The sequence below is a fragment of the Pongo pygmaeus genome, chromosome 20, assembly GCF_028885625.2.
Source record: "Pongo pygmaeus isolate AG05252 chromosome 20, NHGRI_mPonPyg2-v2.0_pri, whole genome shotgun sequence".
Lineage (NCBI taxonomy): Eukaryota > Metazoa > Chordata > Mammalia > Primates > Hominidae > Pongo > Pongo pygmaeus.
Genome location: NC_072393.2, coordinates 42581449 through 42598539, shown reverse-complemented (window position 1 = coordinate 42598539; position 17091 = coordinate 42581449). Strand labels below are relative to the sequence as shown.

General features: G+C 41.3%; 2 protein-coding genes across 9 annotated transcripts in view; one reads left to right on the top strand and one right to left on the bottom strand.

The window, feature by feature from the left end:
- The window catches only part of ZNF383 (zinc finger protein 383), a 29784-nt gene extending 13727 nt beyond the window's left edge, over positions 1-16057 (bottom strand). The window contains exons 1-3 of one of the 8 annotated variants that reach the window (XM_063657640.1): positions 15612-15745; positions 14200-14261; positions 3197-3250 (exon numbers count right to left, since the gene is read on the bottom strand). In XM_063657640.1, coding sequence (XP_063513710.1) covers positions 3197-3205 — 9 coding nt within the window. In that variant the 5' untranslated portion in view covers positions 3206-3250; positions 14200-14261; positions 15612-15745. Of the gene's footprint in view, positions 1-3196; positions 3251-8042; positions 8454-14199; positions 14530-15611 lie in introns of those variants that run through there. The other 7 variants (XM_054462447.2, XM_063657643.1, XM_054462449.2 and 4 more) reach the window with 7 other exon arrangements.
- The window catches only part of ZNF585A (zinc finger protein 585A), a 69949-nt gene continuing 67669 nt past the window's right edge, over positions 14812-17091 (top strand). Inside the window, exon 1 of the mRNA XM_054462386.2 lies at positions 14812-16096. The gene's annotated coding sequence lies outside the window, so the exon portion shown is untranslated. The remainder of the gene's footprint in view (positions 16097-17091) is intronic.

Genomic DNA, 17091 nt, shown 5'->3' with positions numbered 1-17091 from the left:
TTTCACGAAATCCACAAGAGCAACTTTTACAAAATGCACAGGATGAGTCTGAACGTCTTGTTATACCAAAAAGCAAGAAAGCCACCAAAAACTGTTAGGATCATGCTGATAAGACTAGGAGGCAACTTGAAGACACTCCCACTGGCCAATACTGTTATAACTTGCATGTCAAATTATTATAATTTTTTTTTGTAATAGGATTTATAAATTTAGGGTTTGAAAATCTTATAAAAGTTGGCCGGGCGCGGTGGCTCACGCCTGTAATCCCAGCATTTTGGAAGGCCAAGGCGGGCGGATCACAAGGTCAGGAGATCGAGACCATCCTGGCTAACACAGTGAAACCCTGTCTCTACTAAAAATACAAAAAAATTAGCTGGGCGTGGTGGCACGCGCCTGTAATCCCAGCTGCTCGGGAGGCTGAAGCAGGAGAATCACTTGAACCCGGGAGGCGGACCTTGCAGTGAGCTGAGATAGCACCACTGCACTCCAGCCTGGGCAACAGAGCAAGACTCCGTCTCAGTAAATAAATAAATAAATAATACAAAAACAAATAAACAAACAAAAAAAATCCCAAACTGTAGAATGCTGTAAGAGGGGACTGTATGCAAGTGTGACTAGATAATAATCTTCCAAGGAAACTTTCCATTGTTTTTGATGAATTTCCCTATTTTCTGCAGAGAAATCAAGAGGATAAAAAAAAAATAAGAGAATATAATACAATAGCATTATAAAAGAGAATAATACGTGTTCACTAGGATTGGTTGCACATCAAATTATATGGACAACTGCAACGGACTGATCATATTAAAAATGTTTAATCCATGAGTTCACAACACTATTTTAAAACATTATTGGTCACTTTTGGACGAGTCTAAGAAGCCAACTCATTATTTGGAAAACCGGTAATTAAATGGAAAAAATCAAACATTCTTCTTTCCTATATGAACTGTCCTTCAGGGTAACCAAACAATTGATGAGGGAGTTTTACTTTATAGATAGAAGTATTCCACTTAATCTATGAAGGAAGAATGACAGAATTAAAATATCACTTGTAACCCCTAATGAATGAATCTAAAAATTATCAATAACTGGTAATATTACAAAAAGAAAGAGAACCAGATACATTGTGCATCCTAATAAAATTATGCATCATGATCTTATTTTTTTATTTTTTGAGTATCCAAGGTATATTTTATTGGTATAAAGCCAAAATAAGATGAGGTAATTCTCTGGTCTACCAGTTAGCTATACAGACCTACGTGAAAAAAACATTTTTGGCTGGGCGTGGTGGCTCAAGCCTGTAATCCCAGCACTTTGGGAAGCCAAGGCGTGTGGATCACGAGGTCAGGAGTTCAAGACCAGTCTGGCCAACATGATGAAACCCAGTCTCTACTAAAACTACGAAAAAGTTAGCCAGGCGTGGTGGCGGGGGCCTGTAGTCCCAGCTACTCGGGAGGCTGAGGCAGAGAATTGCTTGAACCTGGGAGGTGGAGGTTGCAGTGAGCCGAGATCGTGCCACTGCACTCTAGCCTAGGTGACAGAGTAAGACTCTGTCTCAAAAAAAAAAAAAAAAACACACATTTTTGAGGAAAAAAGGAAAATGTTTTACTGATAAAAAAATACTAATTAGTTTTGTCAATAATTTATCTGACCAAAACAAAAATAGTTAATGTTTATCAAATAAGTGAAAAGTCAGTAATAGTGTTACAACTTCTGAAAAAATTCCTAAAATTGAAAAGCAGAGAAAGATTTCTCAGGCCATCAATTTTTCTCCTTAATTAAGGGAGAAAAAAGGTCTTCATGATTTTGCTAAAAGATATAACCTAACAATGCAAGGGGTAGCCAGAGAATGTCTTAAATCTCTGTCCTATTGATGAATCATCCCCTTTTGCTCGTCCTATGCAGGAAGACTATTTAAGGTCACGTTACACAGCAGCTACATGATCTGGTATAACACAACTATAATCAGTTTGCTTGTGCCTGATGCAAAAGTTCTCAACTCTTGGTCTGTGTTATGTCCCAAGTTGTCCTTCATCTAATATATTCTAAACTACCCCCATGTGATCTTAGAGCATCAATCAAAGCTACGAAAAAGATATATAAAGTTATATGTAAAGTTATTTTATTTATTTTTATTTTTTTTGAGATGTTGCTCAGGCTGGAGTACAGTGGTGTGATCTTGGCTCACCACAATTTCTGCCTGCCAGGTTCAAGGATTCTCCTGCCTCAGCCTCCCAAGTAGCTGGGACTACAGGAATGTGCCACCACGCCTGGCTAATATTTTGTATTTTTAGTAGAGACGGGGTTTCACCATGTTGGCCAGCCCAGTCTCTAACTCCTGACCTCAGGTGATCCGCCCGCCTCTGCTTCCCAAAGTGCTGAGATTACAGGCATGAGCCACCGCGCCTGGCCTTTTATAAATTCTTTAATAATTATTTTTCTGGTAGTAGAATTTTCTACAATATAGATATTACTGGATAAGACTTAAAAGGTTCTTCTGAGCTCTGACAGTATGATCTACATGACTTATGCATTGGCTGAACCATTGTAAACATCCATTATCACTATCCTTAATTCTGAGATACAGAAAACTCTATGATTCACAGAAATTCCCTGCAATCCAAACTTCCTATCCAACCTCAAATTGGACTTCTCTCCAGGATGTTCTTACAGAGTTGTGAGATCTGTATCGGCCACCAACCCCATGATCCCCAAAGGTGCCTAAATCAGATCTTGCAACAATCCATTATTTGGAACTACCAGCACCATATTTCATCCTATCTTACTGGAGAATGCTACTCTGTAGAGATAATCTTGGCTTTTCTATATTTCCAGCTAAGTAACTCACACCTTCAACTCATCAAATAATGGTCCAGACAGGGTAAGTTCATTTTACAAATCTATTCTTGCTTCCTTGAGATAATTCATCCCCTATCATAGTCCTTGGGAAAGAGTTAAAAAAAAAAAAAAGAGATGCTCAGGTATTTACAGAATGAAAATATTAATGCTGGTTGATTTATAAAAATAAAAGGGATACTTAGAGATGGTATAGGATTTTCTAGCTAAGAAAAAATGGGGACAAGGATTCTGAAGGGAATTCTGTTAGCCAGAAATGTCAGGATAAGGAAAGCAAATGCTCATGTCTTTTTTTAAAAAAAACTAAATGTCAGGAAGGCAAGAAAAAGCATCAACTCACCTCAGCCATTGCTTCTAGTATTGCAGATGGTTACTCTTCCTTGAGGCCGTTCTCCTGAAAAAGGATAGTGTTCTGAGATTGCATGACTGGGGAAGTAAAACCCTCTAGAAATCACACTAGAGGCCAGATAAAACCACCTCCATACTTCTTGGTCTTAAGATATAACTCTAGTTAGTGGGAATATGGAACAAATCCTACTCCTTCCTCAATACTACAAACCTCAGGCTTTAGCTGCAGCAAGACAAGGATCCAGATTCATTCTCCCTCATGCAAACAACCTAAGTTCCTGCCTTAGCCAAGGGATTCAGGCCAGACCTTGTCCCACCTCAGTAATGGTGCTCTGAACCCACGATTGAGCTACTATGGCCTGCCCTGAGCTACTGACCTACTATGACCCAAGACTGAGCTACCATGACCTCCTTTGCAGCCCTCAGGTCCCCAAACCAGACTCACACAAATGGTGCCCTTTGGCCAGGAACACAGTGCACTCAGATCAGAAAGACCAAAGACTTCCCTAATCAAGTCTTTTTGTTTCTCAACCCTCAGAAAGTCAACTTCCCTCACCACATGCACACACACAACACCCGCACCCACCCCTAAACACACAGGGATGCAGGGGGCACTAATTCTTCTAGCTCTGTTTTATTAAAAATATATATTTATATATATATTAAATATATATTTTATATATATAATATATACTATATATATTTATATATAGTATATATTTATATATAGTATATATTATATCTATTGTATATATTATATATATTATATAATATATATATTATAGTATATATTATATATATTACATATTATATATTATATATATTATATATACTATATACGCTTGTAATCCCAGCTACTTGGGAGGCTGAGGCACAAGAATCCCTTGAACCCAGGAGGCAGAGGTTGCAGTGAGCCAAGATTGTGCCATTGCACTCCAACCTGGGTGACAGGGTGAGACTCTGACTCAAAAAAAAAAAAAAAAAAAAAGCTGGGTGCGGTGGCTCACAGCCTGTAATCTCAGCACTTTGGGAGGCTGAGGCAAGTAGGCCACCTGAGGTCGGGAGTTCAAGACCAGCCTGACCAACATGAAGAAACCGTCTCTACTAAAAAAAAAAAAAGCAAAATTAGCCAGGCGTGGTGACACATGCCTATAATCCTAGCTACTGGGGAGGCTAAGGCAGAAGAATCACTTGAACCCAGGAGGTGGAGGTTGCAATGAGCCAAGATCACGCCATTGCACTCCAGCCTGGGCAACAAGAGTGAAACTCTGTCCCGAAAAAAAAAAAAGAAATTCAACCTTTTGCCGTTGCCAAAAGGTGAGGCTGTTTTTAAAAATATCTGTGCTGAAAGGACTCCTTTTAAGAGTCTCCTAAAAGGGGATCCCATTAGCCAACTAATGAAAACTTACACAACAATAAACAGAATACTTCTGCCACTCCTCCACACTATGATAGAGTCTTTAACAGCTATCAGTCAGTTGAAATAGCTGTGAAATGCTCTAAGTCCATAATAATATATAAGAAAAAAATTGTTATAAAGTGCACAAAAAAGGTGGGTGAAGAAGTTTTTTTTTTTTACATACAATAATTAGAGAAGGATTATATATGTGTTTTTTTCTTATCCTGTTTTTCATAGTTCTAGTATTAGCGGCTTGTTTCCATCTACACAAGACAAAAAGAATAAACTCGGGAACTTTGAAAAAGCCAGTTAGTCCCAGAAAAAGGAAAAACTGTACCAAAGCCAGAAGGACCCATCACAACAGTGGCCTCACACAATATCCCAAGATGAAAAGGGGATTCACTGCAGTTAGTAGACACACACAAAACCAAGTAGAAATGGGATACAATAAAATAACAAATTAGCCGAATGTTCCAAATGAGAGCTTATTGCATACTGTGGGCAGCAAGCCACCCAGGTGTTAAGGGAAGAGACCGAGGGCACAAGCTGTTTTAGTATAATAAAGAAAATATATAGAATAAAAATAGTTATACTAAAAATAAATTATAATTACATATAAATATTAATCATTAGTTTGTAGCATTACTCTTTATTCCAATAATAATCTTTGTTCTACAATTATAACCTAAAAAAACCCAAACCATACAGAGATAGAAACTAAAGGAACACAGTACAGAGATAAAAACTAAAGGGACACAATAAAAAGTGACCAAAAAACAAAAATGTGAGCCCTCTGTTATGCCCAGACAGGGCCACTAGAGGACTCCTCGGTCTAGCGGTAATGACAGGAAGGCGCCTGCTACTTAGCCGACCTTGGTCTAGCGGTAGCGCCAGTAACTGGGAAGGCATCCGTTACTTAACAGACCGGGAAAAGGAGTCTCCCTTTCCCTGGGGCAGTTAAAAAACACTCTGCTCCACCATCTCTTGTAAAAAGGCCTGACATCAGTCAGGCCCGCCCACAGCCATCCAGAGGCCTGTCTTCCTGTGATGCTGTGCTTCAGCGGTCACGCTCCTGGTCCGCTTTCATGTTCCGCCCTGTACACCTGGCTCTGCCTTCTAAATAACAGTAACAAAATTAGTTACAAATTTTGTTTGACAGTAACAAAACTAAAGTCTTTAAAATACATTTTAAAAATTATGACGTAAACTGTCCCCTCTCTCTCTCTGCCTCGGCTACCAAATAGGGAAGGGCCCCCTCTGTCTGGTAGACACGTGACTCGCGCGATCTTACCTATCACTGGAGATGACTCTCACTCCATACCCTGCCCCTTTGCCTTATACACAATAAATAACAGCGCAACCAGGCATTCGGGGCCACTAACGGTCTCCGTGTCTTGGTGACAGTGGTCCCCCAGGCCCAGCTGTCTTTTCTTCTATCTCTGTCCTGGGTCTTTACTTCTACAATCTCTCCTCTCCACACACAAAGAGAAAATACCACAGGCCCTGTAGGGCTGGTATCGCCTAGGAAGTAAACCTTCTATTAACAATATTAACCCCCTAATAATTACATAGTGATATTAACAAGGAAGATTTAAGTTTTTTAAAAAGTGCCTGGCCAGATGGCTGGGCTCGGTGGCTCATGCCTGTAATCCCAGAACTTTGGGAGGCCAAGGCGGACTGATCACCTGAGGTCGGGAGTTCAAGACCAGCCTGACCAACATGGAGAAATCCCGTCTCTACTAAAAATACAAAATTAGCCGGGCGTGGTGGCACATGCCTGTAATCCCAGCTACTAGGGTGGTCGAGGCAGGAGAATCGCTTGAACCTGGGAGGCGGAGGTTGCGGTGAGCCGAGATTGCGCCACTGCACTCCAGCCTGGGCAACAAGAGCGAAACTCTGTCTCAAAAAAAAAAAAAAAAAAAAAAAAAAAAGCCTGGCCGGGCACAGTGGCTCATGCCTGTAATCCCAGCACTTTGGGAGGCCGAGGTGGGCAGATCACAAGGTCAACAGATCAAGACCATCCTGGCCAACATGGTGAAATTCTGTCTTTGCTAAAAATACAAAAATTAGCTGGGCATGGTGATGCACGCCTGTAGTTCTAGCTACTTGGGAGGACCAGGAGGCGGAGGTTGCAGTGAGCTGAGATCGTGCCACTGCATTCCAGCCTGGCAACAGAGCAAGGCTACATCTCAAAAAAAGAATAAATAAATAAATTTTAAAAATACCACTAGCCCAGGTCAATATATCTTATAGTGAAACTGCAGACCATGCAAAAATTTAAAGCACATATCTTGTCCAACAAATGAACTTACAAAAATTAAAATCTATATTAAAAATAGAAACTTACATGTCTGATGAAGTATAAAAAGGGACCCAGTCTCATGATCAACAGCTTAGGAAACTTAAATGCACATTACTAAGTGAAAGAAGCCAATTCAAAAAGACTACATACTGTATGATTACAACATTCTGGAAAAGGCAAAACTATGGAGACAATAAAAAGATTAGGAATTGACAGGGAGGGAGGATCAGTCAGGGCACAGAGGCCTTTTAGAGCAATGGAATTAATGTACATGACATCATAATGGAGATAAATGTCATTATACATTTGTCCAAACCCCTGGATGTGTAACACCAGGAGTGAACCCTAATGTAAACTATAGACTCTGAGTGATAATGATGTGTCCATGTGGGTTCATTATGGTAATAAATGTACCACTCTGGTGGGGGATGTTGATGATGGGGGAGACCATACATGTGGGAGGAAGATGTATATGGGAAATCTCTGTACCTTCTGCTCAATTTTACTGTGAACCTAAAAGTACCCTAAAAAATAAAGCATATTAAAACAAATAAACAACAACAAAAAAGTAAGTCCTGTCACATGCTACATGTCTGAACCCTGAGGACATTATGCTAAGTCAGGGATTTAAGCAATGTATTTATAAATAACTGGTGGCTCAAAGAATAAATTGCAATGGAAGTTAAAAATATTTTACGAGGTCAGGAGATCAAGACCATCCTGGGCAACGTGGTGAAACCCCATCTCTACTAAAATACAAAAAAAAAAAAAATTAGGCGTGGTGGTGCACGCCTGTAGTCCCAGCTACTTGGGAGGCTGAGGCAGGGGAATTGCTTGAACCCAGGAGGCGGAGGTTGCAGTGAGCTGAGATTGCACCATTGCACTCCAGCCTGGTGACAAGAGCGAGACTCCGTCTCAAAAAAAAAAAAAAATTAAACTGAATAATAAAAAATAACATGTCAAACTAATTTATCAAAGCATTTAACTAATTCATTATTATATTGTATCCCATTACTACTTGGGTTTGTGTGTGTCTACTGACTAACTGCAGTGAATCCCCTTTCTATCTTGGGGTATTGTGACTGGAAAGAAGCCAGTCACAAAAAGACAAATACTATTATATATGATTCCACTTACAGAAGTATCTAAGGTAGTCGAACTCATAGAAACAGAAAGTAGAACAGTGGCTGCCAAGGGCTGGGGAAAGAGGGAAATGGGACATTGTAGCTTAATAGTTATAATTCAGTTTGCAAGATGAAAAAGTTTTAAAGATCTGTTGTACAACAATATGAATATACTTAACACTGGAATGTACATTTAAAAATGATTAGCTTGGTGTGGTGGTTCACACCTGTAATCCCAGCACTTTGGGAGGCCAAGGCAGGTGGATCACCTGAGGTCGGGAGTTCAGGACCAGCCTGACCAACATGGAGAAACCCTGTCTCTACTAAAAATACAAAATTACCTGGGCTTGGTGGCACATGCCTTTATTCCCAGCTACTCGGGAGGCTGAGGCAGGAGATCACTTGAACCTGGGAGGCAGAGGTTGCAGTGAGCCAAGATTGCACCACTGCACTTCAGCCTGGGCAACAAGAGCAAAACTCATCTCAAAAAAAAAAATTATTAAGATGGCCAGGCGTAGTGGCTCATGCCTGTAATCCCACCACTTTGGGAGGCCAAGGCAGGCGATCACGAGGTCAAGAGTTCAAGACCAGCCTGACCAACATGGTGAAACCCCATCTCTACTAAAAACACAAAAATTAGCCAGGCGTGGTGGCACGTGCCTGTAATCCCAGCTACTCAGGAGGCTGAGGCAAGAGAATCACTTGAACCTGGGAAGCAGAGGCTGCAGTGAGCTGAGATCATGCCACTGCACTCCAGCTTGGGTGACAGAGTGAGACTCCATCTAAAAAAAAAAACAAAGATTAAGCTGGTAAATTTTATATTGTGTTTTATACCACAATTAAAATGAAAACAAAATCACTGAAAAAAAAAAAAAAAAACTAGCCGGGCATGGTGGCACGTTGTCTGTAGTCCCAGCTACCCGGGAGGCTGTGGTGGGAGAATCACTTGAGCCTGGGAGGTCGAGTTTGCAGTGAGCTGTGACTGTGCCACTGCACTCCAGCCTGGGTGACAGAGTGAGAGACCCATCTCTAAAAAAAAAGAAAAAAACAAAAAACTAGAAAAATTTACATGTTCAATGAAGTATAAAAAGGGACCCAGTATATGGCTGGGCACGGTGGCTCACGCCTGTAATCCCAGCACTTTGAGAGGCCGAGGCGGGTGGATCACGAGGTCAAGAGTTCGAGACCGGTCTGACCAACATAGTGAAACCCCGTCCCTACTACAAATACAAAAATTAACTGGGCGTAGTGGCTCGTGCCTGTAATCCCAGCTACTTGGGAGGCTGGGGCAGGAGAATCGCTTGAACCCGGGAGGTGGAGGTTGCAGTGAGCCGAGATCCCACCACTGCATTCCAGGCTGGGTGACAGGGTGAGACTCCGTCTCAAAAAAAAAAAAGGAAAAAAAAAAAAAAAAAGGGACCCAGTATAATGATCAGTGGCTCAGATTCCAATGAGCTTATTTTGTGGAACCAAGTCCCAGGTACCAAACACTAATTAATTAATTGAGCCCTCAGCCTTTAAGTTAAGTCTGTGGTTGGTTTAATTTTCCTCTTATCAGATATTGGCAATTTTTGTGTTACTTCATATTTTAAGTTTTGTTAGAGATTTATTAATTTTATTAATTCCCAAAAATAAGCTTTTACCTTTGTTAGTTTTCTTCACTGTACATTCATTTTGTATTTCAATATATGTTCGTTATGTACATCAAAACACGTATACCTTAAATATATGCAATATAAAATAAACTAAAAATTTTATATTTGGCCTTTTATTCTTATTATTTCCTAGATTTTAATTTTGGGGGTTTAACTTTCTAGACTTTTCCTTAGCTTCTTGAGATGAATACATAGATCATTAATTTTTCAACATTAATTTTTTTCTTTTTTTTTTTTTGAGATGGAGTCTCACTCTGCCACCCAGGCTGGAGCGCAGTGGCGTGATCTTGGCTCACTGCAACCTCTGCCTCCCAGGTTCAAGCAACTCTCTGCCTCAGCCTCCCAAGTAGCTGAGATTACAGGTGCCCGCCACCATACCTGGCTACTTTTTTTTTGTATTTTTAGTAGAGATGGGGTTTCACCATATTGGCCAGGCTAGTCTTGAACTCCTGACCTCGTGATCCACCCGCCTGGGCCTCCCAAAGTGCTGGTATTATAGGTGTGAGCCACCGCACCCAGCCAACATTCATTTTTTTCTAACATATGCATTTACAGCTATATATTTTCCTCATATTCAGATTTAGAAACATAATTTTGGTATGTTATTTTTCATTATCACTCAGTTTAAAGTATTTTAAATATCTATCACAATTTATTCTTTGCGTCACCAGTTATTTATAAATACATTGCTTAAATCCCAAACATTGGGATATTTCTTTAATTTTTGTTTTTTTATTTAGAAACAGGGTCTTGCTATATTGCCCAGGGTGGTCTCAAACTTCTAGGTTCAAGCAATCCTCCTGCCTTGGTTTCCTAAAGTGCTGGGATTACAGGCATGAGTCACCACACCTGGCTGGGATATTTCTAATTATCTTTTTGTTATTGACTTCTAGCTTAACCTACTGTGGTCAGGAAAGTTACAGTATTATTTCATTCCTTTGAAATTTATTGAGACTCTCTTTGTGGTCTAGCAGATGATCAATTTGGATAAATGTCTCATATGCACTTGAAAAGCATGTATATTATGTAGTTGTAAGGTACACTGTTCTATACATATCAATCAAGTCAAGCTTGTCAATCACACTGTTCAAATACCATATAGCTTTATTGGGTTTGTCACTTGTTCTATCAGCTATTGAGAAGAGTGCTAAAAACCCCCCACTAAGATTGTGATTTATCTACTACTTCTTTTAGTTATGTCAAATATATTTGAAGCCATTTTATGAAGGCATATAAATTCAGAACTGTTATATCTTACTGGTGAATTGATCTTTTTATTATAAACTATTCCTCTTTATCTGTAGTAAAGCTTCTTGTAAAATCTATTCTTGTCATGAAGTCTACACTGCAGTTTGGAATATAGATTGATACCACTATTTCAGAAAACTGTCAGTATCTATTAGAGCTGAACATATACATAAACCATGACCCAGCAATTTCACTCCTAGAAATACACCCAAGACAAATGCATTCATATGTACACCAAAAGACACGTAAAAGAATGTTCCCGGCAGCATTTTTCATAACAGCCTCAATATGAAATCAAATGCCAATCAATAATGGAATGGATAAGTAAAATGTGTTATATTCGGCCAGGCACGGTGGCTCACACCTGTAATCCCACCACTTTGGGAGGCCGAGGTGGGCGGATCACCTGAGGTCAGGAGTTTGAGACCAGCCTGGCTAACATGGTGAAACCCTGTTTGTATTAAAAATACAGAAAATTAGCTGGGTGTGGTGGTGTGCGCCTGTAATCTCAGCTACTCGAGAGGCTGAGGCAGGAGAATCGCTTGAACCCAGGAGGCGGAGGTTGTGGTGAGCAGAGATGGCACCATTGTACTCCACCTTGGGCAACAAGAGCGAAACTGTCTCAAAAACAAAAAAAAAGTGTTATATTCATACAACAGAATTTTAAACAGCAATAATAATGTGTTCGCTATATTCATTATATCACCTATAACTAACGTGCAGCAACATGGATGAATTTTATATATTTATACTACATATTATTACAGAATACATTCATATTACATATGAAATATAATATTGAACAAAAGAAGCCAAGCATCATGTCCAAGTGAAACTGACAGTAGGAAAAAAAAAGAAGCCAAACAAAATTCAAGTATAGGTAAAATTAGTCTATGGCTATAGAAGACAAAATAATAGTTCTCTTTGGGAGAAGTGGGTAGTGAGTGAACTGGACAAGACTTGGGCTTCTGTAATGCCAGTTACGTTCTATTTCCTTATCAGATTTGAGGTCTGGTCAAAGGAATATGCTTACTTTTTTTTTTTTTTTTTTTTTGAGACAGAGTCTCGCTCTGTCAGCCAGGCTGGAGTGCAGTGGTGCAATCTCGGCTCATTGCATGCTCCACCTCCCGGGTTCACGCCATTCTCCTGCCTCAGCCTCCCAGGTAGCTGGGACTATAGGCACCCGCCACCACGCACGGCTAATTTTTTGTATTTTTTTTTTTTTTTTTTTTAGTAGAGATGGGGTTTCACCGTAGCCAGGATGGTCTCGATCTCCTGATCTTGTGATCCGCCCATCTTGGCCTCCCAAAGTGCTGGGATTACAGGCATGAGCCACTGCGCCCAGCCCGGAATATGCTCACTTTTATACAAGTCATCAGGTCATATACCTTGATTTTGTACTTTTCAGAATGTATGTTATATATATATATATATTTGAGACAGGGTCTTGCTCTGTTGCGCAGGCTGGAAGGCAGTGGTGCAATCGCAGCTCACTGCAGCCTCAACCTCCCTTGGTTCAAGCAATCCTCCCACCTTATCCCCTGAATACCTGGGACAATAGCAACATGTAACCATGCCTGGTTAATTTTTGTATTTTTTGTAGAGATGGGGTTTCACCATCCTGCCCGGGCTTGTCTCAAACTCCTGGGCTCAAGCGATCTGCCCAATAGGCCTCCCAAAGTGCTGGGATTACAGGCATGAGTCACCATGCCTGGCCCCAGAATGTATGTTATACTTTTAAAACAACATGATATATCATGGTATCAGCAGATTCATTAAAGATTAGAATACAAAATGACCATGTGTCAGAATACAAGATGACTATAATGTTTATAAACTGTTGGTAGGAATTTAATTTGTAAAACTATATTGTAGATCAGTTCAGCATTATCTAGGAAATTTAAAGATGCAAAACATACTGTATGGCCCAGCAATTCCTTCATACACTTATATCCTAGGAAGGTATGCATATATATATACCGGTATACTTGTAAAAACATTTTCACAGCAGCCCTGTCATACAGGAAATAACCAATGTCTGAACTGCAGCTATGTATAACAGCGAGAGTGAGGCTAACAAATATAGTATTTTATAAGAAAGGCAAGACTCAAAACAACATCATACAGTACAATTTAATTTATATAGTGTTAAAAAGGCAAAACTAAACTATATTGTTTAGGGATAAGCAGATATGTGGTAAAAAACAAAACAAAACAAAACTTTTTTTAAAAAGTCAAGAAGAAAATAACGATTACCCAAGTCAGGATAAGTGTTACCTAAAGAGGGAGGTAGGATAAGTTTATTCTGGGGAAAGGACTAGCGGGCTTTTCTGGACTGCTGAAGCAAGTTTTTGTTATGCAGAGGGTCTCTTTATAATTACTTCTTAAACTATACATCTATATTTTAACTATTTTTCTGTATTACGTAATATAAAGGGATTAAACAAACAAACAAAAAAAATATATAGGCCAGGAGCAGTGGCTCACACCTGTAAACCCAGCACTTTGGGAGGCCTTACCTGAGGTCAGGAGTTCAAGAACAGCCTGGCCAACATGGTGAAACTCCGTCTCTACAAAAATATAAAAATTAGCCAGGCATGATGGCAAGTGCCTGTAATCACAGCTACTTGGGAGGCTGGGGCGGGAGAATTGCTTGAACTTGGGAGGCAGGGGGTTGCAGTGAGCTGAGATCTAGCCATTGCACTCCAGCCTGGGTGCGCTGAGAACGAGCAATTGCACTCCAGCCTGGACAACAGAGCGAGACTCCGTCTCAAGAAAAAAAAAAGAAAACCAAATATAAGAACCATACATAATTTTTAGTGAAAATACAAGATATGAAATGATAAATGTCATAAGATTCCAATCTTGAAAATAATGTATATGTGCATAGGAAACTTACTAGAAGGAAATAGGTCAAAATATTACTGGGTTATTTCTGAGTAGTAGATTTACTTTTGCTGTTTGTAACTCCCTATTTTCTAAATTATTTGGAATTGTGTGGGTGGGTGTGTGTGAGACAGAGGAGGGGAGAGTGTGTATGTGTTTAAAAAAACAAAACTTTGGTACACTGGGAAAACTGTTCTATTTTCTAAATTAGTAAGTGAACATTTTGCAGAAAGAAGTTAACAGACTACTGGGCTCTCTGCATCCACCCCAAGGCTTCTCATCATTTTCTTGAATAGAAACTTGTAAGAACCAGGTCACTTGTTGACTCTATGTTAACCACGACAATCCAGAGAAAAGCAGCAAAAAGGAAACCCAATGCACCTTGTATTTGGTTTGGTCAACAGCCATTCTTCCTCTGGGTAACTCTCTTGAGGAGAGCAGAGCTGAAGAAGAAAGGAATGATGAGATGCCAGGCCTTTCTTGTGGCCCAGACTGAGCAGATCAGAGGTCATTTTGGATCTACAGCTACTATTTATGGAGAGAAGAAGGGATGGGGGAGGTCAGAGAAGTGTAGGCGGCCCAGCATGGTGGCTCACGCCTGTAATCCCGGCACTTTGGGAGGTCGAGGCAGGCGGATCACCTGAGGTTGGGAGTTCGAGACCAGCCTGACCAACACGGAGAAACCCCGTCTCTACTACAAATACAAAATTAGCAGGGCGTGGTGACGCATGCCTGTAATCCCAGCTACTCGGGAGTCTGAGGAAGGAGAATCGCTTGAACCTGGGAGGCGGAGGTTGCGGTGAGCCGAGATTGCGCCACTGCACTCCAGCCTGGGCAATGACAGCAAAACTCAAACTTAAAACAAAACAAAACAAAAAACAGAGAAGTGTAGGCTGTCATGAGCATTCTTGGTATCAGAGGGGTGAGGTCTCTCCTCTCCATGAGAATCTGTCCTGACCTCACAGGGAGAGCTGGAGTCACAAAGACAGTCACAAGCACCCCCTACCCAATGCTGCAGTCACCCAGCCACCATGGGGACCCACATAGACCTCCACAGGCACACCTCACCCAAACAATAACACTATATATGGTCACACAATCATTGTCCCACATCTACCTTGAGGATAAGTCACACTCGCATGTTTACAGACCCCTCAAACATAGCACCATTCAAAACCAGAGTGCTACAGATAGTCACAATACCACACTCACTACTGAGCCACACAAAGTTACAGTTCCCCCCTCCCCAGGACCCCTATTGAGCACTACACACAATCACACATTCAAAATAACACAATGACCACTAGGACACACATATTATCACCCCGGCACGATTACACGCACTTTCCAACCGCAGACACAGTGCCACATAAAGTTCCATGGTCACACTCTCACATTCTCACGTTACTGGGTTATTTCTGGGTAGTAGATTTACTCAGTAAGGCATCCAGTACACTTAAGTGCTGCTAACAGTCATACAAACACAATTACACACGCACCCATCAGACTAACACACAGTCACAACCTCGTCATCAGATTCTCTCCACACAAACACCCTCCACAATGTCACTCAAAGTTACACAGCCACACACAATCACAGACCCAACACGGGACACAGTCATACCTACACATATAGCCTTACATTGTTACAATCACACAACTACAACGAGGATATACAATCACACCCGCGCACACAGCGAGGCACAGTCACATAAGGTCACACTCACACACGGAAGCCCACGCCTCGTGCCCGCCTCCCCACCGCCCCCTCCATCAGCCCAACCAACTCATACATGCCCGACACTCCAGACCAGCCTGGTCAGTCTCTTCAAACTCCCAGGCACGTACCTGCGGGCCCCAGCCGAGCCCGCAAGACCCAGGCCGCTCACCGCGCACTTCCCCTACCCTTGAGGACGAGAGTCCAGCAGGCAAATGAAGGGGCTGCCCTGGACTCGCGGGGGCCTCTGGGAAATACAGTCCGGAGTAGGACCGCGCCGAGAAGATGGCGCCAGGTGTTTCGGGTTCCTGCAGCTGCACAGCTCGGGGACATCCCTGCTCCGCACTCCGAACGGCTACCCCGCGTCTCCGTGATCCAGACACAGGCTCAGAGTGAAACTGCCGTAGGACGCTGGCCCTGCACCCTGAAGACAATCTTCCTCCATGGTACCGGCCAACCCCAGGGAGTTACCTGAGAAACAGGAAAAGGTCGCCAGCTTCGGGCCAGAAGTTGATTAGAGCCGCAAGGATTTCTGGGAACTGTAGTCTAGAGCAGGAAGAGGTGAGGCGCTGGGGCAAGTGGAAGGAGGTCGCTTAAATGACTTTCTGCCCTAAGATGACCCACAGTGCAGAACGCACCCAGGACCCCGGACTCTACTAGGCGTTATAACCCTCTTTGAGAATGCTAGACTGACTAAATCGTCATTTTTGCCTTCATCCGTGGATGAGCCACGTACTGTATGATTGCATTTATATGAAATATTTAAAATAGGCAAATCTACGGAAAAGGAGTAAGTTAGAGTTTTTTAGGACTAGCAGGATTAGGGGGAACTGTGAGTGATTGATAATAGCTAAAGGGTTCATTTTTGGGGTAATGCAAAGCTTCTTGAATTAGATAATGATGTTTGCACAACTCTGAATACACTAAAAGTGACTGGTACACCATAAACGAGCTAATGTTATAGTTTGTAAATTATATTTGTGTGCATGTTTTTTAAAAATCAACTTTACCGAAGCATAATTTAGATACAATAAAATGCACTCATTTTAAGTGAACTCTTCGGTAAGTTTCAACAAATGTCTAAATCCATGTCACCACCATTGTAATCAGGATATAGAACATTTTTTAAAATTAAAAAAAATTTTAAGCTTTTTAGTTAAATTTTTGTGGGTACATAGTAGTTGTATATATTTATGGGGTACATGAGATGTTTTGATACAGGCATGCAATGCGTAAGAATCATATCATGTAAAATAGGGTGTGTATCCCCTCAAGCATTTATCCTTAGTGTTACTGGATATATAATTTTTTTTTTTTTTTTGAGTTGGAGTCTAGCTCTGTCACCCAGGCTGGACTGCTGTGGCGCGATCTCGGCTCACTGCAAGCACCGCCTCCCGGGTTCAAGCGATTCTCCTGCCTCAGCCTTCCGAGTAGCTGGTATTACAGGCGCCCGCCACCATGCGTGGCTAATTTTTGTATTTTTAGTAGAGACGGGTTCACTGTGTTGGCCAGGCTGGTCTCGAACTCCGGACTTCGAACTTCTGACTTCGTGATCC